The 26459-nt window shown below is 40.1% G+C and overlaps 1 protein-coding gene across 1 annotated transcript in view; it reads left to right on the forward strand.

Annotated features, from left to right (window-relative positions):
- Positions 1-26459, forward strand: part of suclg2 (succinate-CoA ligase GDP-forming subunit beta) — an 85813-nt gene that overhangs the window by 50420 nt on the left and 8934 nt on the right. The window contains exon 10 of the mRNA XM_062397106.1: positions 24754-24874. Coding sequence (XP_062253090.1) covers positions 24754-24874 — 121 coding nt within the window. The remainder of the gene's footprint in view (positions 1-24753; positions 24875-26459) is intronic.

The following is a 26459-nucleotide window of genomic DNA, read 5'->3' on the forward strand; positions in this document are numbered from 1 at the left end:
TGTCTCTGTATTAGAACTGTCGCTGTATCAGATATTTTTTATATCACAAATCAATTTTTATATTGCTTTTTTGTTGTTGCTACATTTAATGTCTTTTGTGCTAATAATGGCTTGTTCTAACCTAAGCTATGTGTATATATATATTTCAACATTGCTATATTTAAAAGTTAAATGGCTCCACTACAAATTAATGTGTTCTATCGAAAGGATTAGCAGTGTTGTGACAGTAGAGAGAAATGACGTCCCACGGTTAAATTTTAGTTTAAGCTCCTAATCATTTATTTGAATTTTTGTTTTGATCGGCAGTCTTTAAAACCCTTATTCTTAGTTCATGCCCATCGTGTATGCATTGGATTGAAGAGCCTCCATTGTTTTTGCGGTCTGGCTTGTTACCTGCTTGTTCCATGCTATAGCCGCATCCTTGTTTAAGACCAGTCAGGCATGCAACGTGCTCTGCTCCAATTAGCACTATTTCAGCTAGGTCACACACCTCCCAGGCAAATATGGAGGAATGTGCATTTGTTAATGTTGCATAATCACATTGTTTTGTTTGCCCCTTGGTGCTTTAGCCCCTGAGAAAAGTGCCAGAGTATTTTGCTTCTTTCCAGCTCAGTGACTCTGCTTTGACTCACCTGTGGTCCCCCTTTAACCACTCGATGTCGCAGTAAAACATCCAAAGTCTCATCTCCTCCTCTGCAGGGGAGGCACCACTGTTACTCCCTCTCCAGCCCTCTTTCCTGTTTTCTCTCAAGGTGTCTTTATTGATATTATTCACCGGTGATACGCACCTGGACATTTACTGAGTAGTGGCACCCTGGTGTGTCTCCTACCAATCTCTCATCTAACTATTTCATCAACTGGGTCTTTCCCCTCCCTCCTCGTCTTCCTATTCCATCTTTGTATCCCTCTGCTTCTTTGTATCCCTCTTTTCTTCCCTGTTGCCTTTCATCCAGCTAAATCCTATTAAAGTCACTGTGAGGAGCTCCCGTCAGTTGCATGCCTGCTAACTAAATCCTGTAAGAGCCCAGGCACTGTCTTTCTCATGCTCGTATGGAGATGTCTGAGCCCATGTCTAATGTGCTTCAACATGTATGAGGTTACAGAGAGCCAGTGCCCCTGGTTGAAACCAGAGGATAATGTTATGAAAAGTGCATCATCCACTCCTGCAGAGGAAAGAAGAGGAAAGTCCTATTTTAAAAGGCGGGTTCTCTTGAATGTTGCAACAAACAACTGAGATGGAAATCACACGGAAACACAGGCGGGTGCGAAAAACATGCTTGTGTTGTAACCACTACGTCATACATACATCTGCACAAACATGCAGCCCCCCATGGAACCCAACAGCTTTTAATCACAAGAGTCACCTGTGATGTGACAGCCCCATTCTGTGTTATTTTAGAGGGAAATAAATCCCCTCTGCCTGAGGCAGAAGACCTGTGGGAGATGCCAACTCCCTGTGTTATAAACACGAGCGACGTAAAGCCACAGAGCGAAGGGAAGAAGGAGAAAAGGAGCAAGGAGAGAAGGGAGAAAACATGCTACCACGGTAATGTAGTTTATTCCCAGTGTGTAGAATATTATACAAGTACTAAATAGGGACCCAGCCATGGAGGGACGAGTACTTAGCCCAGCCATCACACTGGGGCTGCCATATTGAGGCCAAGCCAGAGGAAGAATGAGCATTGCTTATAAAAGGCATATAGTTTAGGGGGCGGCTGTGTGCTTTAAGGGAGAAGTGACTCTCTGCCTGATATATTTCTTATTTGTTCAGTTATGGGCTGTTTAGGTCATTGCATTGGTTTGCCATTATATGAAAAAAGCTCCACCTCATATAATGTTTTTTCCTGCAGATTTGCTTACAGTGCATTAAAGTCCTGTGTTAGTGACAGATATAGGCTGGGTTTTTCCTGTATCTTGGGACCTCTTTTGCTCCAGCACATTTAAAATCGCTGCAGTAATATAGCCTGTGTTATGAGCTAAACCCAGACTCCACTGACCCTGTGTTAGACCTTGAAATATATATTCACCCACAGCTGAATAAATGTAATTGCTCTGTGTGTAGGTACATATTGCAATTCTCTTCAGCCCACTGTATTATTGTGTTTTCATTTGTGCATATAGCTCGTGGGTGTGTAGGTGCACTCGAGGCTGCTGATTCAAAGCCTCTAACATATAGGGGCCAAAGTTCAAAACTCATTTGTGCAACATTAATGAAGGACAGATCTATAGAATGAGGTGGAATTGATGCGCTGTCCTTCCTACTCTTCCGTTTCTCTTATTTCATCCTCTTTTGCACACATTGAATAGACAAGCCTATAGGGACCATGAAACAAATTGAATGTACTTTACATTTACAGATGTATGTTTGTTGTGTCAAAATATTGATTTAAGTTGTTGAAATGGTTTTCTCCAAATACAATTTAAGCTTTTTAAACTGCCATTTATTTATAAAAATGTAACCTTGTTAGCAAATGTGGGGTTTGGCCTAGTTTTTTAATATGTCATATCAGTGCTGTAATTGGAACATGATGGAATCATAGATGGCGTCTGATATCTGATCTCATTGAGTCAAATATATGCAATATATACAAAAAGTGTAAGTATGTCACACTGCTCACTTTAATGTTATTGGCCTGCATTAATCCAGTTTGCAGCTTCCTTGAGAGTATCATGCAAATAATTGACACAAATCACCCATTCGAGAAACATACTGAATATACAAAGGTATCAAGCCTCTGTTAATGTGCAGGCTGTGGTTCAAAAGTGTTTGTGAGCAGTTTATAAATCATGCTCTCAGATTTATAGTCCGTGTCCTCAGATTAGCAAACTGCCCTCAAAACTACTTAGTTGGCGACTGAAAAGCACAGTTAATATAACATTACACTATGACAGAGGTGAAACGTCCAATGCTCAACCCAGTATAGCATAGAAAACCTGACCACTTGGTATGCAAGAGAAATCAAGCGCAGTAAATGCAATGTAACCCAATGAGATTAAAATGGCAAATTGCCCTTCAAATTTTTTTTCTCAAGGACCAGTCATCAAAACAACTTAACAGGCAACTCCACTTTACGTGGGTCCTCAGAAATACACCTGTCAAGTTTGAAGTCTAACAGATGAGTTATGGAGAAATCCTAAATGGACTAACAGTCAATAATGTATGGTTAATTTGTTCATCTCACTAGTACATACCATATTATTGGTCATCAACACAATTATTCAAAAAAAAAATATATATATATTTTTTTTTTTTTTTTTTTTTTTTTTTTTTTTTAACAAATTAACCATACATTATTGACTGTTAGTCCATTTAGGATTTCTCCATAACGCATCTGTTAGACTTGACAGGTGAATTTCTGAGGACCCACGTAAAGTGGAGTGTATGAGTGCTGCAGAGAAGATTTGTATAATGTAACCAAGAATTTTGTATTACACTGTTTACCTTTACAAAAAGTTAATAATAAGTTTTTTTCTGTTTTGGTTATTGCAGAACATAACATCTGAAAAACAAGTTTATTATACCTGCACATCTTTGACATTAAGGTAATCTCTACAAATACAGAACTTTTTTAAATGCTTGTAGTCTTAATACAATTGCCTGAATTAAATATCAAATGTTGGACTATATAGATACTACACCACCGTCACATGACTTCAATATTACCACCACTAAACTTAAGCCACTACCAACTTGTACCTTAATAAGGCATGCAAGAAAGTGAGTGTAAACATATTTTGGTAACTGATGTGTTTTATTTCATTGAATAAATTGCAAATACTGTGTATGTCTTGAGCATGTGTTAACCGCACATCGTATTTCAGACTAACAAAACCCTGTTATAATGAAAACCATGTGCCGTAATGTTAACAAACTTTCAGGGTTGTAGCGCTCTGTGTTTATGCTGTTCAGTCCTTACCTGTGACTCTTAGAGACAGACTCAAGTGTGATGATCAGTTCTTTGATAAGATGAGAATGGAAAACACACTTAAAAGTAGTGGAATGTATTTTTAAATCTGAATTAAAGCTCATATTGACTTGAAAATGTATCGCCAAGACTTCAGAGCTCCATCCTAAAGAGTTTCCAGGACTTGAATAAAGTAAGGGAGAAGAGTTGACAATAATGAAGGTCAATACAGCTGAATAAAAGCAGTTCTTGTTAAAAACAGAATACCTTATGAAGCAGTTCTTAATGTAACAGGCATTGATGTGATTCTATTTTGAGGAACTTGCTATGATACTTGTGCAAAACAGAGTAAGTGTTATAGAATACGTTTATATTTTTGCCATATACACACAATGTGTTATATTTATACAGTGATTTGCTATAGGCATGTTCTGGGAAACTTTGAAGATAATAGTGTTGCAGTTGACCTGAATGGGTGATGGAAACACTACTCCTGACCAAAGCTTAATGCATGTTGGAAACTGACTGGGAATTTCATTTTGAAACATTGTGATTATTTTAAAAGCATGTAAGTTATGAACCGAACCAAAAAATGTCAAAAGACAGAAAAAAGTAAGATCGAAACAGTAAGTCCCAGCTGGACATATAGTACTCAAGTGAGTGAGCAATTCTGCAGAGTTGTGCATGTGTTAGATGAAGTGTAACACCATTAGTGGTATTTATTTATGCATGTAACTCAATTACACCCTTGGGTTTGGACAGGGTTAGGCTTTGGGTTAGGTTAGTATCTCTTACTTGAAAATTGGACATAACATATGAGGTCACAGCAACGCTCCCTCACGTACACCCTTGATTGCCTAAACTCTTTTACCCACACTCTGAAAATACAAACATCTGTACACTTTAATGGACTAAATAACAAATTGGTTTAAATGTCTGAATTTGAGTGAAGGACAGATGGGGTTGTCACACTTGAAGGAGTTGTCCAGAGATGCACCAGGCAGCCGATGACTTTCAGATTGATTCGCCCATCAGGAAACTAATGCCATGTCTATCTCTTTTTCCATTTGATTTGGGTGAGGACAGCGCAGCACCGTATAGGGTAGGGTGACTGTTAGCCTCACTTTAAGACAACACTATCACGTAACTATCATGTATGCAGAAAGATTATGGATTGTTAATGTATTTTTAATCCTGATCCCAGCGCCTTGTCTGGCACCAATTTATCCCCTGGTGATTCTCACACTCTCTCACACACGTGCATACAGAGAGAGAGAGAGAGAGAGTGAGAGACAGGTCTCGTGGGCATGTCTGATTGAGCTTTCTCCTGTCTGCCATTCCTCATCCCTGCAAAATCAATAGAGGATCTAGGATTGGAGCTCGGCTAATTGAGCTCTGCGCTCTCTGTTCTCTTATTGCGGCCAGGAGTGTTTTGTCATCGCAGCACCTGGTTCACACCATGGGGCCAGGGGGAGGCAGCCAGTGATCATATGGAGCCTTTGGATGCCACAGGGAGGGGAGCTCCGTGTGATGGAGCGACCTTGTGAAGTCGAGCACTCAGGGAAGGGCATAGCAAGGAAACGTTTCATTTATTCTCATGTACCTCAAAGGGAGCAGCTTGATGTTCCTTGCTCTTCACCTGCGGATTGAGGAAGCTCAAGGGTTCTTCTTTTGCACAAAGTCTGAATCATTACAGTAGTGAGATTATCAGTCGGGATTTCATGCTACTCTTCTCTTTCAGCGGCACAATGGTGTGGTGGTTACCACAGTAGCCTCACAGCAAGAATCTTTCTGTATGTAATTTGCAAGTTCTACCCATATCTGCATTGGGTTTCTCTGGGTTCTTCTTACCACAGTCCAAAGACATGCAGATTGGGTTGAGACTCTAATTAGCCGTAGGCATTGATGTAAGTCTGAATGGTTGTGTGTCTCTGTAGGTTGGCCCAGTGATACTCGGGTTGACATCAGCATCCCTGCAACCCTGAGCGCAGAAGCGGTACAGATAATACATGGATGGAATGGATCTACTCTTTTAACATTTTTAGTTTTAGTTTCATTGAGGCAGGTCCTTGGTAGAATACGTCATAATAGTAACTGCATTCATTTATTAATCAACCTTGAACCAAGTGAGAGTGGTTGCCTTAAAGACAATGTCCATGATGTACATTGAATTTAGTACGCTGTCGCTAATCATATTAAGGTATTTATATAAATTGAGATTCCATCCATCCAAACCTTCTGCATTCATTGTGCTACCATTGCAGTGCTCCATCTCTCCAGGACTTGAACGAGTAACCCTCACCGTCACAGGCAACCCTGTCCAGTGCTGGGAAACATTGCCACAGAAGCCCCCCCCTCATTTCACGCTCCTCTGGCACTTATGTGCACATGCTGAGGGATTATGGGAGGCCACTCAAACAGTTGATGAGATCATTTGTGCTCTCTGAGCCATGTAGCAACACCACAAACACTGTGCCCTTTACTGTCCTCGAGGGCTATCCTTTTTAGAGTTACTTGTCGAGGTTAAGCCACATCATGAAACTCAGGTTAACTGCAGGGAGAGCTGTTGAATGTTTCTGTGAATTAATTAGCCAGTTACAAGCAAACAAACAAATTAGAGATGCCATTGGCTTGAAAATACTTTCCCTTGAAATCGATAAAAGCCTTTCCTTTCAGAAACATACCTTTTTTAAATGGACGTTATTTCGGTCAATATTATTTGTTGAATTTTTTTAAGCTACCATCAGAAGGCCGTATACAGCTTGGTAATATTTCAGTCTGCATCACAGGTAGACTGAGCTTTATTTGTGAAATCAATGGAGTGTGTTGAGTAGTCTGAAAAGGGTAGACAACTACCTACCCTTATTGAAAATGCTTGACACTCACAAAAAGGGGATTGAGGCTATCATATTGTGCAAATTGCACTTTGGAATTAATGGGTTTTAAGGTAAAGTTGAACCGTTTTGTGCTGTTTTCATTTGTCTTTAGCTGCTGTATGATTATATCTGATCCACACAACTTAGTGGATGCATTCAGCTGATATCTTAGTGCTGTCATGCAGAGTGCAAGCTTGTGCCCAAGAAGGCCATAGCTATCTACTGACCCATATTATCCTTTTGGTTTCGGTCATACACAGGTCTCAAATCTTCCAGCCTTTCTGTCCTCTGTCTTGTAGAGAACCCCTGGGTTTTAGATAGGGTCATGCAATGATGTTACAGTTCACCTACACCTCATTGCTGTCCACCTCACAGGCCATAGGATGACAGTCGCAAGCACAGTGTTGCAATGTGTCTTAAGATTGTTTCACTTTAGTCTAATCCAGATTTTGTTATCTTAATAAACAGAAAGATATTCATTAGATGGCCAGCAAACTCCAAAAATGGCTCTGCTGACTCAAATATGACATATTTTTCTTACTAACTGTGTTACCTAATGAGCAAGCATCCACAAACACACCTTGTCTGTTTAAGTGTCTTGTCTTCCAGCAATGACCCTCCACTTTGGTCCTTGTATTTCAGGTATTTGTTGCTTCGTATGGCGAGACAGGCCGGCAGCAGTACAGCAGGAGATTATTTTCAGTGTAATTGGCTTTTCCAGGCCTGATTTGATATGAGCCTCATGTTTGATCCGCACACTTCTTTATTATCGTACGTAATGGAAAGATGATGAGGCTCACATGAAACGTTCGTCTCATCATATCTCCAGAGAAATCGCCTCTTGCGTCTCGTTTCTGTGCTCGGGGTCAGGATAGAAAACGGCATCTCTTTGTGAAGATGAAGGACTCGCAGCATACCCACATCCGTAAGAATTGTAAAAACGACCTTATCAAAGTATGGTGTCCGGCATCTCGCAAGACACGTTGTTTGTGTGTGTGCTTCGGGGTGAAATTTCCTCTCGCCAGTCACGTTTTGTGTGTGTCCGGTGTGCTTGTTCATGTTTGTGAGCCATTTACCTGAAACGTTAGTTGAGAAGAGCAACTAATGCTGCAGCATCTTCGAGATCCTCATTTTTACCTGATCCAAGAACAATTTAAACTATTTTAACTAGCTAATGTACACTGGCCCTAATACTCCATTGGTGCAGTTTACATTGAGAGGGGAAATCCTTGTCTACTTTCGGTTTCTGACCAGTTTGATGAAGGACACACACACACTCACACACGCTCTCTCTTTCTCTCTCTTTCTCTCTCTCTCTCTCTCTCTCTCTCTCTCTCTCTCTCTCTCTCTTCCTATTAACCATTGTAAATTATTTTTAAATTGACAAATGTTACACTTTAACAGCTAACTGGATATAGTTGTTGATGATAGTAAATATCATCGGGAAAATCGTGAAACAGTGATATTTCCTCGCACAATAGTCGTGACACCAAAATCTCATACTGTGACATCCCTGCTACATACACTGCATTTATATATACAGTGCCTTTATATTCAATCTCTGTTATGCATGCAGTTAAACATTTATAAATATGCAAAGATTTGGCGGTTAGTATATTTGCATTGTCTGTGTTAATGCATTTTTTGCCACCCCAAATTTCCTTATCCAGATCTTATTGTCCCTGTATTCCTGATAGGTGACAGCCAGTGCAAAGAATTTGGTATCAGATCGTGTGATCTAGTTCAGTTCATGTGCGCTGCCCAAGCTGACATGACTGTCGGCTGCTGCAGCTGCCTGCCTTGTTCCCCAAGCAGCCAAGCCAATGTTGAACATGAATCTCCTACACTATTATTTCAGTCAATATTTGCTCCTGCAGGAGGAAGACACAGATGGATAAGAGATTTGGATTGGGATAACTGAGAGGCACTGGAAGAGAAGAGCAAAGGCTGAGATCTTGCAGAAGCACAATGCAGAATCAGATGTTTGTGGATACCATTTACATATTAACGGAAATCTTGTTTGTCATCACAGTGCAAATGTGAAGGTTTTTCTTTAAAGAATAAAATCGTGGGTAAGGAATGTTGCCTGTCATGTAATTTTCAACCAGCAGATATCGTCAGATTGTTCTGTCTTTGTCTTTTCTAAAATGTAGTGGCATATGTCTAAACTACACAAGACAAGATGTTCCTAATACTTGATTTATATCTGTACAGAATTTGATTCCATCTTTTCATTGCCACTCTCACATTGTTATGGATGATGCGACATTTGCTTTATAGAGGTTTTGTTGCCAAGACAACAACCTCTGAGGCCTTTTACCCTCAGATTTATTTTAAGCACAGTTGCACACAATATCAGTTCACTAGTACACAGATTTATTGGTAATACTGGATAATGGAGAAATACCTGCCTAACACTTTTGAAAATCTAAATGTGCTTGAGTGCATTCTCTATAAAAATGCTCTCTCACCTTAATGGATTCTTAATGTATCAGAGTAGCGACTCATTTTAAAGAAGTTCAAGTTTTATATGTGATACCCTCTTTGTGAACTTTTAGCAAAGGGTTTTGGAGAAAAAAGTTCCATCAGAATTGTTTTTATAATCCAAGGTGAAAGATGTGACTGACGTGTACATTTTGTTGAAAGACGTATCCACGTCACTAATAGAAGATATTATTAGTCAAGAAAATGACTAGAAAAAGGGATTTGTATACAGAAACAATGACACAAGGTTTAATTGAGTTAGATTTAATCCCCTCATATATGTGTCTTTTCTTAATGTACCAGATAAAATTATCATTCACTCTGAATGTCTCCAACAGCTTATCCTGAATTTCCCTTCCCTTTTGTCTTTTTTTTCCTGGTCCCCTTTTTCCCCCTATATTTACTATTTGCACTGTTTTATCCTGGTCTTATTCCTACAGCTGATTGTATCATTCAACAGTCCTGCACATTCGTAGTTGGTATGGCATAAATACTGTGAAGGGAAACAAGTATACAAGAGGAGTACTGACAGAGAGGGATCGAGGGAGAGTGTTGTGTTGAAGAGAGTGATAAAGAAAGGAAAATGAGAGTCCAGTGGGTGAAGAGCAAGGGGGACTGGAGCAGAGAGCAGTGAAATGGTTGGAGGAGTGGGGATGAGGGTGTGGGCTGGGGGTTCCTAGCAGTGATTACATTGTCCATCAGGCCACAGGACGGCCGGCATCAGCCCACAGGATTGATGTTTGACAGAATAATTAGAAAACTGTCTCAGCCTGTAATCACTGGAGCTCATCTTGCCGAAGAAGACTTCCATTCGCTCTCTGCCACACATGCCCACACAAGCATGTGTACACACACAAACAGGCTAGTCAGAGCCATCTGTGGTTGACTTGTATATGGGACAGTGAGTTGATAGTGCTAAGATGGGAGTATTCCTGTTTATTTAAGGATCTGAAAGAGTTTATCTGCAGAGACTTACTATGGCAGAATGAATCGATGTGGGACTGAACACTCCCTGACCCTACTATAACTCTTTCAGTGCTGTTTCAAAGATCATGTTTATTAAACAACGGGTAATAACATGATAATAATGCCCACAACAAGTATGTCACAATTTATTTTTACAGGGCCATATAGATAAAATGTCCAGTGGAAATAATGCAACAGTGTTTGGATTTTTGTTTTGTCTTTGACACTATAATAAACCATAAAAAATGGACGACATAATGGTGCCCAAAAAGTGAAGCTAAAGCATTTTAATCATCCCCCAGGTGGCTGTATGCAGTATAGGTCATAAAAGCCACCACATCAGTGTTAGTGGATGGAATGAGAACCAAACGAGACAAAATGGATGTCAGATACTATGTTTTCTAACATTTAAGGTAGTTCTTATCACACTGATTCATACCCAGGTATTGTGTAGCTGTTAAGTTTGGTTTTAATAATTAACTTGCAAAACAAATGGGGTGGACTGTCAAAATTGACAGCTGAGACTGACTTGCAATTGGTCGAGTATGTGTATCGGCGGGACCTTGATCCAGCGGCTCCATTCCTGATGGCTGGCTCCAAATTTGCAAGATGACAGCGTTCATATCTGTATCCATCGGTATCAGGATATGTTGGCTTCATTTATAGATGGTGAGATAAAGTGAAAACCATCTCTAAATGCAGTCTTTGATGTTGGGTGGTAATTAATTGATGAATAATTAAAAACAGTTTGCTTAAAATAATAAATATATGCCTGTGTACAATTCAACCTCATATTGGCATGCAGACATCTTACGCCACACCCCACTGTGAGATAAAATAATTCGAGTGGTATTCTAGGTGTAGGCATACGTCTTGAATATTGAGTTTAAAGTTAATTCATGACCTTGTGGCAATTGAAGTTAACTTAACAGTCTCGCCAGGAGGTCCACTTAACTGCTCTGGTGCTTTTGATCATATCAAACAGTTTTCCTCAGCAGTTGCAGTGGGCTACTTTCATGTAACTGAAGATGTATAAGAGTAGCTAAAAGACTTAATCTGTGTTGTTTTTAAAGTTTTGCCAGTAGTTGATGGAACAACGTGAGCCAGGGAGTCCCAAGCCTATACAATGTATTTGTCTAACATATATTTTTCAGTATTATAATCTTAATAATATATGTTTATATCCAAATTTAACTTTATGTATAAATGCACCATGTGTCTTGTTGTGGAATCAGGTATCTCATTACAGTTGCCATTCTCAGCTAGAAGATGCAGAAAATGTGTGGATTATGTTTTTAATAAGTTTCTACCCAAAAATCTGCTTGAAATAATTTGCATTTGGAATTTAAAGATTTTTACACATTTCTTTTCATTATGTAACTCTTACCAGGAAAATGATGGATTATCTTTTCCGCTGTTGTTACTGGTCTGATCAATAACAGCTCCCCAAATCAAAAAATCGTGAAGCTCTGAAGGTCATAAGTCTTTATTAGGATAATAGCCCCAGCAGACACCTACACCTAGTTCAAAGGTCACATTATTTGTCCACCTTATGTGCCTCCCCTGACATGTAGCAAGCCCCTAGATGAGACCTCCATCGATCTGGAATGTACTGAGCCTCTCCTTTTTCCTCCTGAGGCTTTTATTGGTTTCTCTAATCCCTTTAATACCTGAGCAAACCCTTAATGGCTAATTTATATGCTGCTCCGTTCTCTGGAGCTCCATCAGAAGTCTGTGGAGCAAAATGTCAGCCTTGGAGCCATTGCCCCCCCCCCCCCGCAAGACAACTAAATATCTTCACCATTAGCATATGCAAGCAGACCACTTCTATATTTGATGAGGCTTGAGGACAAGGAAAAAATGTCATGTAACAGCTCCCACTGCAGCAAAAAAGTGAGCACGCTAACACGCCCAATCAGTATATCGATGTCTGGCTTTTAGAAAATTAAACCCTGATTGTGCCCATCTGTTTCTACCAGGTTTGGGTGTTTCTGGCAATTTAGCACGCACATACCCAGACCTCACAGCAGCGGGGGAGGAGGGGAGTGAACACTGGAGTGGAGTGCAAAATATGTCTATTCTATCAATTTCTAAATTACTCATTTAGCCAGAGCTGAGTGGTGTCGAAAAGCAGGCATCGCCTTTCAATAAATGCCTTGTTTCGGTCATTGACAAGGATGAAAAAGAAATCAGTGGGTTTGTAGAGAGGGGTTCTATAGATAGAGGCGTAGAGGGGGCTGGCAAAGGTTGAGGATGTAATATGAAGATAACCTTTCATTAATCAGAATTACAGCTCGCTGAGGTTATTCCAGTCCTACTAAAGTGCCTCTCAAGCTAAATAGAAAATATTTTTATATTTCTTTATTCACTTGTTATGTGTCCTGTCTTTTTATAATGGCACCAATTGGAAACCTTTTACTTCAGTCCATCTGCAAATTTGATGCTACTAAGTGTTTTATTTTGTTCTCTGTCATTGGCCATAAGTTTGGTAGCATACTGTATGTTGTTTGTACTTGTACTTAATTCTTCGCCCTGAAAGTCACACCTGACGACTACGGTTTGCTTTAATTGGCTGCTTTTGCGTTTTCTTACAGCTCTGACAAAACTCCTACTGTCCTGTTAATGAACATTTATTCTTAGAATGTTATTGAGTTGTGTCTCTACGGGACTCTTAATAGGCTTTAAGGAGAAAATGGCAGGAATGCGTTGGAAGGTAGTTCAGTTGAAAAGAGTGAAGAAGCTATGTAAACAGTCAAAGCATTTCCTGTTAGGACAAATTAGTGGAGGACAGGAACACATGACTTCATAGATTTCTCATATCTACACTGTGAATATGTAATGAAGACTCTGAATACAACTTTACATTATTAATCATAATTATTTCTCTCTATTTGTCTTCTTAATAATGAGATGACTCAGTGCTCAGTATGATATAATCAAGAGCAAGTGTTTATTTTCTTTGCATGCTATTTATCAAATTATCTTTAGGTGTTTTGTGTAGCAGTTGCCCGTAGCTGCACTTACTGTATCTTGTTCCGTGGCTTGGCTCTACACAAGTTAAATGCTATGTTGTTTATCGATGGGAAATACATTTTTCAAAAGGTGAGCGGATGGCATGCACATTTAGACATGCAAATAGTGGGGAGGTGACAAAAGAAGAGGGCTGGGGCAAGGATTTGCCTTGCAAAGCACACCCATCTGCCCTTTCGACGGCTCATTGGCTCTCAAGATCAGGTGCAATCTGAACTGGAATCATTTGGATAATTGACCTTCTGTGTGCATACATTAGACTAAATTAATTTTTATTGGTTATGCAGCATTAGGAACAAAGCAGGAAATGTTGGCTCTTTTATATTCAGCTGCTGGTATATTGTAGCCACTAGCCAGTCTCTGAGATGATTATGTATGCCTTTCCCCAACTATTATGCATGTCTTCAGTTTAATAAAATAATTATTGAGTAGAGCACAACATAGCTAGAGACACAACGAAAGTCAACTTTTTAGGTAAACCTTTAATCTTAGTTAGTAAAAGTCTGTTAATGTGAGTGGGTGCATATGAATGTACATTTATCCTAAAATGTTCTGGTGTGTGGGTGAGATTTTGTACAGAACTCTCAGATTCTCATGTAAACATGCTGAAGCAGAGTATTCACGCCTGCGTCGTGTGGCTTCTTGTCCACCAAGGTTTTTTTCCCAATCACCATAAATGACCTTGCAAGTGGGGTGAAAGTGCCCACACTGTGTGTCTACGTCAGGCACATGCTGCTCTGAATGTCTTTTTGCTGCCTGATGGACAGCCGTTAACCCTTGGTGAAGGGGTTGAGGAATATTTATGTCTACTTGTCAGCAGTGACTCGACACCCTCCGGGGATGAATAATATGCCTGCCTTACACCGGCTCCAATTGTTGAGTCCAATTCACGGCAAAGTGGTTTGTGTGTGCATGCTGAGGGTGGGGTGTGTGGGCATGTGTCTGCTCATATGTGTACAGTGTGTGCTTCGCTACATGTATAGGAAGTGTGTGTGTGTGTGTGTGTGGGGGGGGGGGGGGGGGGTGTATCTGTATCTGTTCCCTGTCCTTTTCTGTTCATCGCTCCAAATGCTTAATAACACCCTAAACATGATAACTGCACCGAAAAAATATTGTTTTCCATGGTTAAAGTTGCTCTCCTTGCATTAATTAAAACCCCAAAACATATATATGTTCCTCAAAAGTACATATCTAGGAACTTTATTCCCAGGAGAAAAAAATTCCTTTGTATTGAAATAACTTGAATGCAACTTGACTCTTTTTCTCATTTATTATTAATACAGCTATCAATATGATAAAACTGTGAAACTCTGCCTCTACATATCCCTACCCCACATTTGCTTGACAGTGATACTGAGTTTATTTCCATTTTACTTAATAATAATAATAATAATAATAATAATGAAAGCACAGTTTTCTATATCATTATATTTGAAATTCCGAATATCTCATAATTCAACGTGCCACCCTAACTTCTGAAACCAGACCTAAGCCCTTGATATGATTATAATGGAGTGAAAGACGTATATTCTTTGCAATAGTCTTTATTTCTTCAGAATTTCCTCTGCTGCTTTTGAAATAATTTATTTAAATTCGTAATTCTTAAAAAAACGAGTGTTCACATGAGCATCAAGTGGTGCATTCATAGCATAACAGTGCCTGCTACATGTGCACTATTCACCACTGTCCGAGTGTCTTAACAGGTCCTTCAAAACATTCAACAACAAAGTTATCCAAACACTATGCACAGTCAGACTATCTCCATGACAGAGAAAACTAATATCAGAGTCAGGATCAGGCTCCTCAGGTAAATAAATAAGGTCAGTCAATGACCCTATGAAAAGTCTAATCTATCGATTAAACATTATTTTATCATTGGAATGTATGTATTTAATTAGTATATATTACTGTGGTAATGTTTCACAACTTTAACCTCTCAATTAATAAAGCAGAGTAATACAATGCTTGATGTATCACTGTAAGACAGCACTACATGCAAGATGAACTACAAAACCAAGCGCATCCTCACAAACATTTTCAGTTTAGCCCAAGGCAGCAAACAGTCAGTCTTAAATTCAAACTGTGTGAAGATGAGAGCTTGTTTTTTATGGGAATCATAATAATGTAAATGATGACTGGATGTTTTCCCAGTGTGTTGTCAGATTTTCGTTCACGGATACTACACTTTTCTTGAACTTGTCATGTCCTGTCTTGATTGGTCACACGACTTCCACTTGAATCTGCCATTTGCCGATGTATAACACCCCCACACATATGAACTATATGTGAAATAGCTGAGGGCAGCTGAGACTGATGCATCAACACTGTGACGACATATGGGGACTGAGTGGAGTGACTTTGTGTATTCTCTAATGGCGAATACAAACTCTGTCTCAACTACATCCAGGGAGATAGTGATCCAAGTTATAAAACACAGATTGCAGCAACAGTCAGAATCTCAGTTGACTTCTATTTACTATTGGAATTTTTCCAAACCATTAGCAACACGCCTGCTGAGCCATCTCCACCATTAGCAGCCACAATCACGCTCTTGATGTGTTGTCGGCTTGAGTGTTCCTATGACAGGATGCTATGGTAAAATAGACAACGATAACATGTTCACTGGTTTCTTGGGGTCGTTTACTAAAGTAGTAAATACCATTTTATGTCCCATTACTGATTCACAATAAAGGTCTGTCTGTGGCTCAGCATCAGGCAGGGCGGTTTGACAAAGGACATGGCATGGCTTTGGGAGGGGACGTCACAGTTTGGCCTTGATCCGTATATACATGTATTGGTTAAGCCATGTGGCTAGAAACTGTTATACTGAGCTTAGATTGGCCATTTAGCCTAATCCTGAGCTTGTTCAGGCCAAATGACACTTACACAGAAAAAAACTAGCGTTATAAGAACAAAAAACGGCCAAAGCAGAAACTACCAATGCTCGTTAAGATCTCCCCGCCGGAAAAGGGCATTAACATCTTTAAAATTTAAAATATGATGGCTGCATGTGTTACTAGGCAAACCCCAAGTCCCGGTCATATGACTGCAGCAAACCCAGAAATATCCATCAGCTTCCTTTGCTCATATGCTGCGTTTTCACAGAAAAGTCCAAATAAAGGTTAAAAGGAAAAGAGACTAATATCATGGATATGAGGGTGACATAATACGCTCATTCACAACACACTGCTCTACTTTTGTCTTTGATCACCATTTTAGACAGTTTTTTTATTGGATTGGTTTTCTTTTGCCATTCACACCAGTCAAAATTAAGTCAGTGGGAATGGATGGCAGTGACTGGCAAAAGACCAAGGATTGCAATCATTAAACACCAAATGCTGTATGTTTTTTTTATCTCCCAACTGTCAACACCAACTGCCCCAGACTGGAACAGACTTGAATCCACTTCAAACACCCATTATATCCAAATCATGAGCGGCCCAAATATTGTCAGATTTAGTTTGGCAGTGACTTAATCTCTCACCACAAACATGGCCCTGGTCATATTCTCACTGGGACCATGTCAAAGAAACCCGGCCCATACTCCAACAAGATGGCTGATTCATAACCCTGTCTACACATCTCATCCATAACACATCATCCAAGCTAACCTGTGCAACAACTCTTCACCCGAAACCCTATCTTCTTTTCGTCTGAACCTCTCTTGGTATTTGATGATATGAAGAACCTTTCCGTTTTAAACGCATGCAAAGCCCTTTGAATCATGGTATGTGATATTGTGCTACTCAAGTAAACCTGAAGCTCAGTGTGTAAATTACTGGCTTACTTATGACAGAGGACAGGTCCAGAATGGTTAGTTACACACAGCTTAGAGGCAGCTGACATGGCCCATGACCCTGCTGCTCACTCACAAGAGAAGGCCAACCTGAAGGACCATCTCCAGGATCCGTGCTCTGGTCACATGGGTTCTGCCAGATCTCACCTTTCCTCATCTCACTCCCTCTCTTCTACCTTACTGATGCCTTTGCACAAGCCTCTCTTGGCTGGAGGCAAAGTCATTCTTGCCTTTATTTCGTTTTCCTGGAGTCAGAGGGGCCAGGAGGTAGCTCAATGGTCATGTAGTACTCTTGGGCAGATGTGAGAAGACTAAAAGAGATGTGAGTGTGACATATCGATGCACAGCAGGGTTCCCACTGTAAAATAGCACAGTAACCTCGTAGGACATGAGAACGCTGGTCTTATGTGGCTTTAAAAAGAGTCACTAAAGCGCTAAGCACAATTTTTAACTCGATTGTGTATATTTGTCACAAAATTAAGTCAATGCAAAGGCTAGACCATTCAAATGGCACATGCAAACATTAGTAAATTAGGTGTATGTACATCGTAAACTTAGTTTAGTGATCACATCTTTACGTCCTTCACATGAAACCTCATCTCCACCAAGGATCGATCAGGCAGGTATCCAGCTGCCTGATGTGGTGGATGTTTTACCGTCAAGTGAAATTTCAGATGCCACTTTCTGTCAAGAGGTGTCTTCGCCAGTGACGTGGCCCATCTTTGACATAATGCTCAGTCTGTCTCTCCACACTTCCAAGAAGGGGCTGTCATGCTCCAGCAGGCCAGATAATTATTTGCCTCTTATCCCTCTTTGCCAGGACCAATCCTAGCCCTCAATAGAAGCCAGAGACCGCACCACTTCCCATCACCTCTCTCTCTGTCTCTTTTATTCTCCATCTTTCCTCTTCCATCTGTTTCACTTCGCCTCACTCTCTGACTTCAAGACCCTCTTTTCCCTCAGTCGTCCTTTGTGTCATTCTCTTTCTAGTTCCGTATCCTCTCTAAGAATAGATTTGCACAGGCAATATTTTTCCTCGATTTGCCAGAGCAGATGCTCAAAGTAGTAAACACTACATAAAAGATTGCCATATGAGCATCTTTATTACATGGCTTGCATTACTCATTTGATCCTTCCTGCATGTGTGTCAAAGAACACATGACAGTGTGCTCTCCTTTCTATTCATAGCTTTATCGTGTTGAAAGAAAAACATATTTACACAGTGTGAGTTGTTTTCAAAGAATTTAGCTGTCACATCAATTCAAATAAATCTCGGTAGCCAAGTTCTGTACTGTCTGGTGTGGATACTACTTGACATTTAGCTGTAATGTCAAGTCAAGACCAAAGTGTAAAGTAATCTAAAATAACACACTGACCATAGAAGGTAATCATGGACAGAAATAGAATAATTGTTTCTAGCCAGCAGCAGTCCAGTGATTCCAAGATGTCCGATTAGAGCCAGCAGGCCCTCCTTGATTTGGAAGCCTTGCATGTTAACCTGTGGCCCCAGGGCCGAGTGAAGGGCCCCCAGCAGATTGAAAACAAACAAGGCCTGCCAGCACATGCTGTGACAGTACAGGCTGTCTCCAGTAGATAAGACGGAACAATAGCCCTTAATAGGACACAGAGAGACACACACCCATATCAATCCCTGCTTTTTTTCCATTCCTATCTGCTTGCCGGTAACAAAGGAAACAAGATGCTTTCCTCTTCCCTTCTCTCCTGCAGAAGATTAGCAGTGCTTAACAGGGGTATGGGCATGAAAATGTGTATTTGAGTGATAATTCTGCAAAGCATGCTCAACTAGTAACAAGAAGCCTTACAGAATGAGAAGGATAACAATGTTTTTCGTCCCCCTTTGGTTAAAACGCTGAGAAAAGTACAGCATGTTTATGTATTATATATTAGACTATGGAAAGAATATGAAGACTTTCTGAACATGTAATGTTGCTTTCCGTTGTTATCTTCATGTTTCATTCTGTTCAGATGACTATCAACGTATAATTTGCCAATTTTATACTAAGACCTTGTGTCTACGATAACGGCTCACATGTTTTGTCAAACATGAGTCCAAGCCACGTTTCATGAAAACATGAGGAGGTATATACAGCAGCATAATTCAAGGCCACGTGAGCATGTCAAATTCTCTGAGTTACATTTCTTTTTTGTCCTAAATGCAGTTAGTGGGGCGTATAATAGAAGGCAGAAAAGCCTGTTTCTCCTGTGAAGGCCCTTTTTTGACTTTGAGGTAAAAAAGCCTAGGCTGGGTATCGCAATGCCGGCAGCAACGATCGTATATTGTAAAATTTGATTCATTTTGCCGTCACCCCGGTAGAAAGCACTGGCTCATGCTGTAACACTGCCTGAAAGAACACACAAAGATACTCTAAACAGGGTAAGTTGGCACGGTATACCTGATGCCTTTATGCTGAGCTCTGATGAAAGAAATCCACCCTGCCGCCAGGTTAGCTCACCTAAAATGAATGCCTTGAAGGAAAGAGCCTGATATTGGTTCTGTGACAGGAGGTAAAATGCTACCGAGTGTGATGTTGGAGATTTTAGATGGATTGGAGTGTGCAATGCTTTTTCATACCTTAAGGCTGGATTTCTGAGATGCTGAGGGCTGAATCGAGCAGAGCAGAGTTGGACTTTTGATTGTAAAAGGCTTCAAACCAAGGAGACTTACCTAAAATTGAGCTTCAATTCTTTCGGCCGGTTTGTCATTTTCTCGTTTTAACCCTGTATAGACCAAAAATAAGCAATATATTCTATTACTATACCATGGAAGGACCAGAACCTGTATTAAATTCAAGAAATATATGGGCCAAACTCAAAGTGAGAACATATTTATATATTCATATATATATCCACACATACACTCTTTGACATTTTTTACATGTTTTTTATTGTCATGTGTGGTGTTGCAGGTCTGGATCTATGATTTTCATTTGGAATAGACAAAAGCGGTATAAATTTAAGACAAAACACCTACTCATTTTGGTTGTGGGTTGGTACAGGGAAACAATGTCTCCTAGGCTGCACACTTGCTACTAAACCTAAACCTTACTAACTATATGGAATAAGAAAACAAACTCTCAGCAAAATGCAACTCGGTTCTCAACACATCCATATTTCTATAAACTGCATTTACTTCTGTGCCAAGCAGCATAAATCATGCCTTATGTATCATTAATATACATCGGTGTCAATAGGAGATGCATGAATGGAAGAAATATGGTTCTTCCCAATAGAGGCAGAGTTGAAAAATGGGCTGCAGATAGAGGCGAGAATAGAACTCTATATTGAGGCAGCAAAAAGCCATCTAAATCTCTGCTGCCCCCCAGTGGGGACCAGCCAATGGTCTGTGTGTATGTGTGTGGGTGAGAGAGAGAGATAGAGAGAGACAGCGGGAACCAGTTCAACCCTTCGTCTACCTAGTCGTCTTTTTCCCAAAACGTGGCATCTCGTAATGTATAATGATAGATATATATAATAAATGTTAAACTTTAAGAGCACTCTTACACTATTTATATATTGTAGAATACATTCTTCTGTCTCCACATTCCACTTTGCATGTGGTGATGATTCAAGGATAAACCAGTAGATAGTTTTTGCTCTCTTTTGTGCAAAAGAAGTTGTTATTCATGAAAATTAATATTGTATTGCTATTACAGCTATTTGAATCAATTGAAGATCAGTGATATTCAGGTTAAAAGATGTGGTCAGACGTAATTGACTGTGTACAAATGATTATGGCAGCAGCAGTGTTGACTTTGTGCCTGTGCTATGAGCCACACCTGCACAGGGCAGTGGCTGTGGAGAGGCATGCACTCACACGTGTGCCCTCAGGCAGCAGAGAATATAGATTCATATACACACACATATAATAAACCGCAGATCGTACCGCACAGGCTGTCAGACAATTTTTCGCACATTTACTTCCACTCCAATTCCACTAGATGAATATATATTTCTGATATAATTGATTTCTTGAGAGTGGGAATGTAGCCTCTTTCGACAGGGCATTTTCTTCTATATCGGGACTAACAGGTGAGTGTGTGTGTATCTACAGTACATCTGACTTCGCACCACGAAGCTGTGATCACCCAGGGTCCTACCTGCTGGGTTTGCCAGTGCAGGGCTTTCACATCAGTGGCTGCAGTTACATGCACATTTTTTCATTCTGATTGAAGTTTTCAGGTCAACTGTTTACGTACGATGAGATTTAATAGGGTCTGATATTAACATGCACCGATGTATTTAATTGGAATCGCTGTGAGACATGCGCAGAAGTGATGAATATGTTTACATATTTCCTGCCACTTCTCTTTAGCATAATGAGACAAAACCCTTTTAACTGATCACTCTCCAGCCACTGGAGACGTTTAAATCAGCATTCAAAAGTTAGTTTGTTTTGTTTAAAGCAGCAACATCGGTAAACTTGTCTGCAACTATCTCTTATTCTGCTTTTTGCTGAAAAAGAGCTGTTGACATTTTTTACTCAAACATGTCAGTTGTGTGTTTTTGTGTTTCACCTTATCTGGCAAATAAATATGCATCGAACATATTAACAATATATTCATCCTGGATGGATCTGAAGGGGGATGGAAAATGGGTTTGTTTTTTGGGGTGGTTGGGTACGAGTTGAGTGAGACGGAGACAGGTAGGGGTTTCAGATATAGGGATGTGCTTTTGTAGCCAACCCCTGTTCAACTTTTCTTCACGTTCTTTGTGATTGTCTTTTTTTTCCTCATTCATTTTTTGTGTCCTCAGTCCGCTCTGTCTCCTTCTCCACCGCCTCACTGTCTTTGTTCTCAATCTTTTTATCTTTTTTAGTCTTGTTCTTCCCCGGTTTTACTTTTTGTATCTTCTTCTCTTCCAGTTCTTTTTGTACTCTCTGAGCCAGCTTCTGTCACCTTCAGTGCATCACACCTGCTTTTCCACTTCTTCTTGACTCCTCTTTACTTCACTGTCTTTTGACTGAGGACGGTCAGCCAGCCTTATGTACTCTTTTTTGCCAGCCAGCTTCTTTCTTATGTTTTTGGGGAGCTTATTGCTCCATCTGCTGCCATCCATTTTCCAGCAGGTTAACTTGCTCTATTAGAGCCTTGTTTTCCTCTGTGAGACATGAACTCTGCCATAGCAGAGTAGAGAACATCTCTGAGGCCCTGTACTTCAGTGTTTTGAGGGAACTGGTCAATGTACTGCAGCCCGTCTGTTCTTCCTTGGCCCATGCGCAGCACTACACTGCATCAACCCAAATGCCTCCAGTAGATAACCACCATAAAGTATATTTTATTTTCTACTGTCCCTTTACCATGATCTTTAATTTAATCATCTTCTGCATATGTCTGCAGGGCAACCCAGTGGATGTGACTATAAATGTCTAACAACACTGCTTAACATACGAAATATTTGAAATTACTAATTTTTGTGAAATGCTAACAGCACTGAATGACAATTGTGTGTTTTTAAATTGTTACATTTACATCTGATATGTTGAAGACACATTTATGCATTAGAAATACTTCCTGTCCTATCTCTCTAATATTAAGGAATGTGTGTATTTTTTTGAGCTGAAAGCTGCTTTAACAAAGTCCTACCCTATTATATACTGTGTATTTATTTTTCCAACTCCTATTATTATTATTATTATTATTATTATTATTATTATATATTTTTATTGAATCAAGGATTTGGTTCTGCTTCCCACTTTGAGACTTCAAGACACAAGAGGGGGGGCAACTGTCTATCACACACCGCTCACGTTCACTGTGCAAGGAGCCAGCCATTTATTTTTTGAGATTGCAGATTTCACCACTTCATAAACTACAAATTATTCTCTCCCATTTTGTTCTATTACCACTTGTTTCTACACGCTTTTCGTGACTGCACATGTAATTTAATTGGTTACGCTGTACACTGTTTACAGTCTGACTAGTTTCTTTCATGACACATGAAATGCGTCAAACCCTTTTCCACGCATACATCCATCAACTTATGAAACCAAATTCGTTAGACCCAGATATTTATTTGATTTTGCACAGAAGTAGTTATTCGTATCGTAAACATTACTGCTTTTTTTCCCATTAAGATATATAAATTAATCCAGAAATGTAAAAAAAAAAAAACATTCAATCTCACAATCACAACAAAAAAAAATGAGAAAGAATGCCTGGATCCGAACCCTGATATGGATCTGTACCAAAGTTTAATGAGAACCCCTCATCGCTTCTTATCACTTGAAATCTGAATTTACCATGTAAACATCCTGTTTGTGCTGCATTTGCAGCTACTGTCTTATGCAAACCTCATCCCATCCCCAAGATGATGTAGCGGCATGAAACAGTTCTCAGTGTTGACCCAACAGCTTGCTCAATTTCCTCGCACAGCGCCTGAATCTTTATGCCTTCTGCCTGTGTTTGTTTTGGTGCTCTCTCCTGGTCTTGTGTCACTCTCTCTGCTGTTTATAAGGAGATGCTCATTTGGATAGCATGTAGAGGACAATGTCATGGCTGTCGCTCTAATAGCTCTCCAAGTCCTTGATCTTCTCTCCCTGTAAACATCATTACCACACACTGAAAACATACACATTCACAGCAGGCCTGCATACACACACACGAACCCACACGCACACAAGCTGCTCATCCAAATCGGCGCTAACAGATTAGCAGTGATTATAAACAAACATGGGGGATTAATCCTGTGTGCTCTCAGTCTACTTTTCCACTGAGCTAGCCAGGGTAATTACCAAGTGCTAGATTGTTAGTGTAACCACACACACACAAACACACACACACACACACACACACACACACACACCCACACACACATACTGCCTGCTTCATTACCAAGTGATATCAGTTTCATACTTATTTTGTAAGAAAGTTGAAAATGTCTTTTACAAAAAAGCAGGAGCTTAGGTGACCATAATACCAGCAGTTAGGTTGTTTGGCACAATTTCAAAAACTTAAAGTTGTGCACTCAGTTAGCTGTTTGAGAAATGTGAACTTACTTGAGAGAATGAGGTCGAGAACTGACGACTTGACCCTCGGACCAATGTGTGTGTACTTGATTGGGTTCTATGCTTGTAGGCAGTCGTATTACTTTTTGTATGTAAATCAGTTGTAAAGGCTAAATATGATGCATGGCTCAGCTACGTTAAAGGGTTTGAAAACCAGCCAGGTTTGCAGCTGCTGTTGTTTGTCTTGTCACCACTTCCCATAGAAATATTGCTTTATAATTTGGCTCCAGTGTTGCCTCTTTCTTTTGCTGCTGGCTTCTTCACTTCAACAATTTATTGCTTTATTCTGCCTCCATTGTGACAGTGTTGTATCGCCTCGGGTGCATAGCCTCTGGGTGCATGACCCATTGTACACAAGGTTGGTGGTGAAGCTGCTCCACTGGATGTTTTAGAGAGATTTGAGTCTTGAAACTGTTTTTGCACCTTTGTGATAAAAGGTCCTACAACAATATTTGAACAGATACTGCAAATGATATTTTATAATGTTGCAAATGATTTGGCTTATCATTGACCGCTGTGTTATTAGTTTTGGAGTTCGTCAACTCCCCACAGTTTTTTTTGGCACTGTGATTTTTAGCATCACATCCCTGTTCTGATATGCTTGAATGATATTATTGAATTTTCCTTCGGTGAGACGTGTGTTAAATCCTTTCCTTCCTTATTCCTTCACAGGTAGAGGCCATACTGGTCAACATTTTTGGTGGGATCGTCAACTGTGCCATCATCGCCAATGGCATCACCAAAGCTTGTCGAGAGTTGGAGCTGAAGGTGCCTCTGGTGGTCAGGCTTGAAGGTACAAGAGCAACAGTACTTCATGTGTGCACTCACACGTACACACTCACACATTTAGGCATGTTCTGTTAGCTGTTAAGTTGAGTTGAAGTGTGTTATTTTAACATTTAAGTATCAGACCTTTTTGGACTTGTTGCTTGTTTCTGGGATCAGTGCAATGAATCCTGGGATATGTTGACCTGAGATGGATCATTCTAGAGTCTGTGCTCCTTTGGGATTATGGAGGACCATACATGACATAAGTAAAAATAAATAAATAAATAAATGTATAAATAAATACAGAAATAAATGAATAAATAAAAATGGAAATAAATAAATAAATACAGAAATAAATAAATAAATATGTTAATACCAAAAGAAATGTCAAAAGAAATGTCTTAAATATATTTTAACATTTATTTTTTCCCTGATACATTTCCTTTGCATTTGCAGTGTCCTTATGCTAATGAGAAAGGCGGGCCTAACCACATACTAATGCAGGATTGGTCACAGGAGTGTAATGATCCAGCCCTACTACTTCTGCCTTTCAATGCTGGTGTCCAGTAGCTGTTTGCAGCGTTGAGCCAGTTCACACTTAAAATGAACTAGTTCAAGTTCAGAGGGTTAGTTAAGGTTATTTTTTATTGGGATGATTTAGCTGTCAGTAGTCCTGACTGTGAGCGTCACGTCTCGTGTTGTAATGAGCACAAGGAGCGAGCTGAGAGGAGGAGGAAACAGAAACTCCAGCTCGGTACAAACCACCTGCCGCCTCTGCTCTGATCATGAAGCCGCTGATCTCTGAGCAGATGTGACCAGAGAAGCTCTGTGTTTTCACTGTTTCCACTGTTCTACAAAGTCACTAACTGGCTGTTTCACGGTGAAGAGCTCAAGTCTCAGTGACTGCCTGTGTCTCTGAGCGATTGTGTGGCGGAGCGCAGGGACTGTGTGTGTGTGTGTGTGTGTGTGTAGCTCAGTTGACCAATCCTGCTCGAGACTGAGGTTAGGCCCGCCTTTCTCATTAGCATAAGGACAGTGAAATCGAAAAATTAAAGTTGGAATAAATGTGGAAATAAATAAATAAATATGGAAATAAATGCAGAATTAAATAAATCAATGTCTTAAACTTATTTCCACATTTATTTATTTATTTCCACTTTTATTGCAACTTTTATTAATTTCCACATTTATTTATTTCCACATTTCAGTGTCCTTATGCTAATGAGAAAGGCGGGCCTAACCTCATTCTCGAGCAGGATTGGTCAACTGAGCTATACACACACACACACAGCCCCTGCGCTCTGCCACACACTCGCTCAGAGACACGGGCAGTGACTGAGACTTGAGCTCTTCACCGTGAAACAGCCAGTTAGTGACTCTGTAGAACAGTGGAAACAGTGGAAACACAGAGTTCCTCTGGTCACATCTGCTCAGAGATCAGCGGCTTCATGATCAGAGCAGAGGCGGCAGGTGGTTTGTACCGAGCTGGAGTGTCTGTTTCCTCCTTCTCCTCTCGGCTCGCTCCTTGTGCTCAGTAGAACACGAGACGTGACGCTAACAGTCAGGACTACTGACAGCTAAATCATCCCAATAAAAAATAACCTTAACTA

The sequence above is a fragment of the Platichthys flesus genome, chromosome 2 (genome assembly GCF_949316205.1).
Source record: "Platichthys flesus chromosome 2, fPlaFle2.1, whole genome shotgun sequence".
Taxonomy (NCBI): domain Eukaryota; kingdom Metazoa; phylum Chordata; class Actinopteri; order Pleuronectiformes; family Pleuronectidae; genus Platichthys; species Platichthys flesus.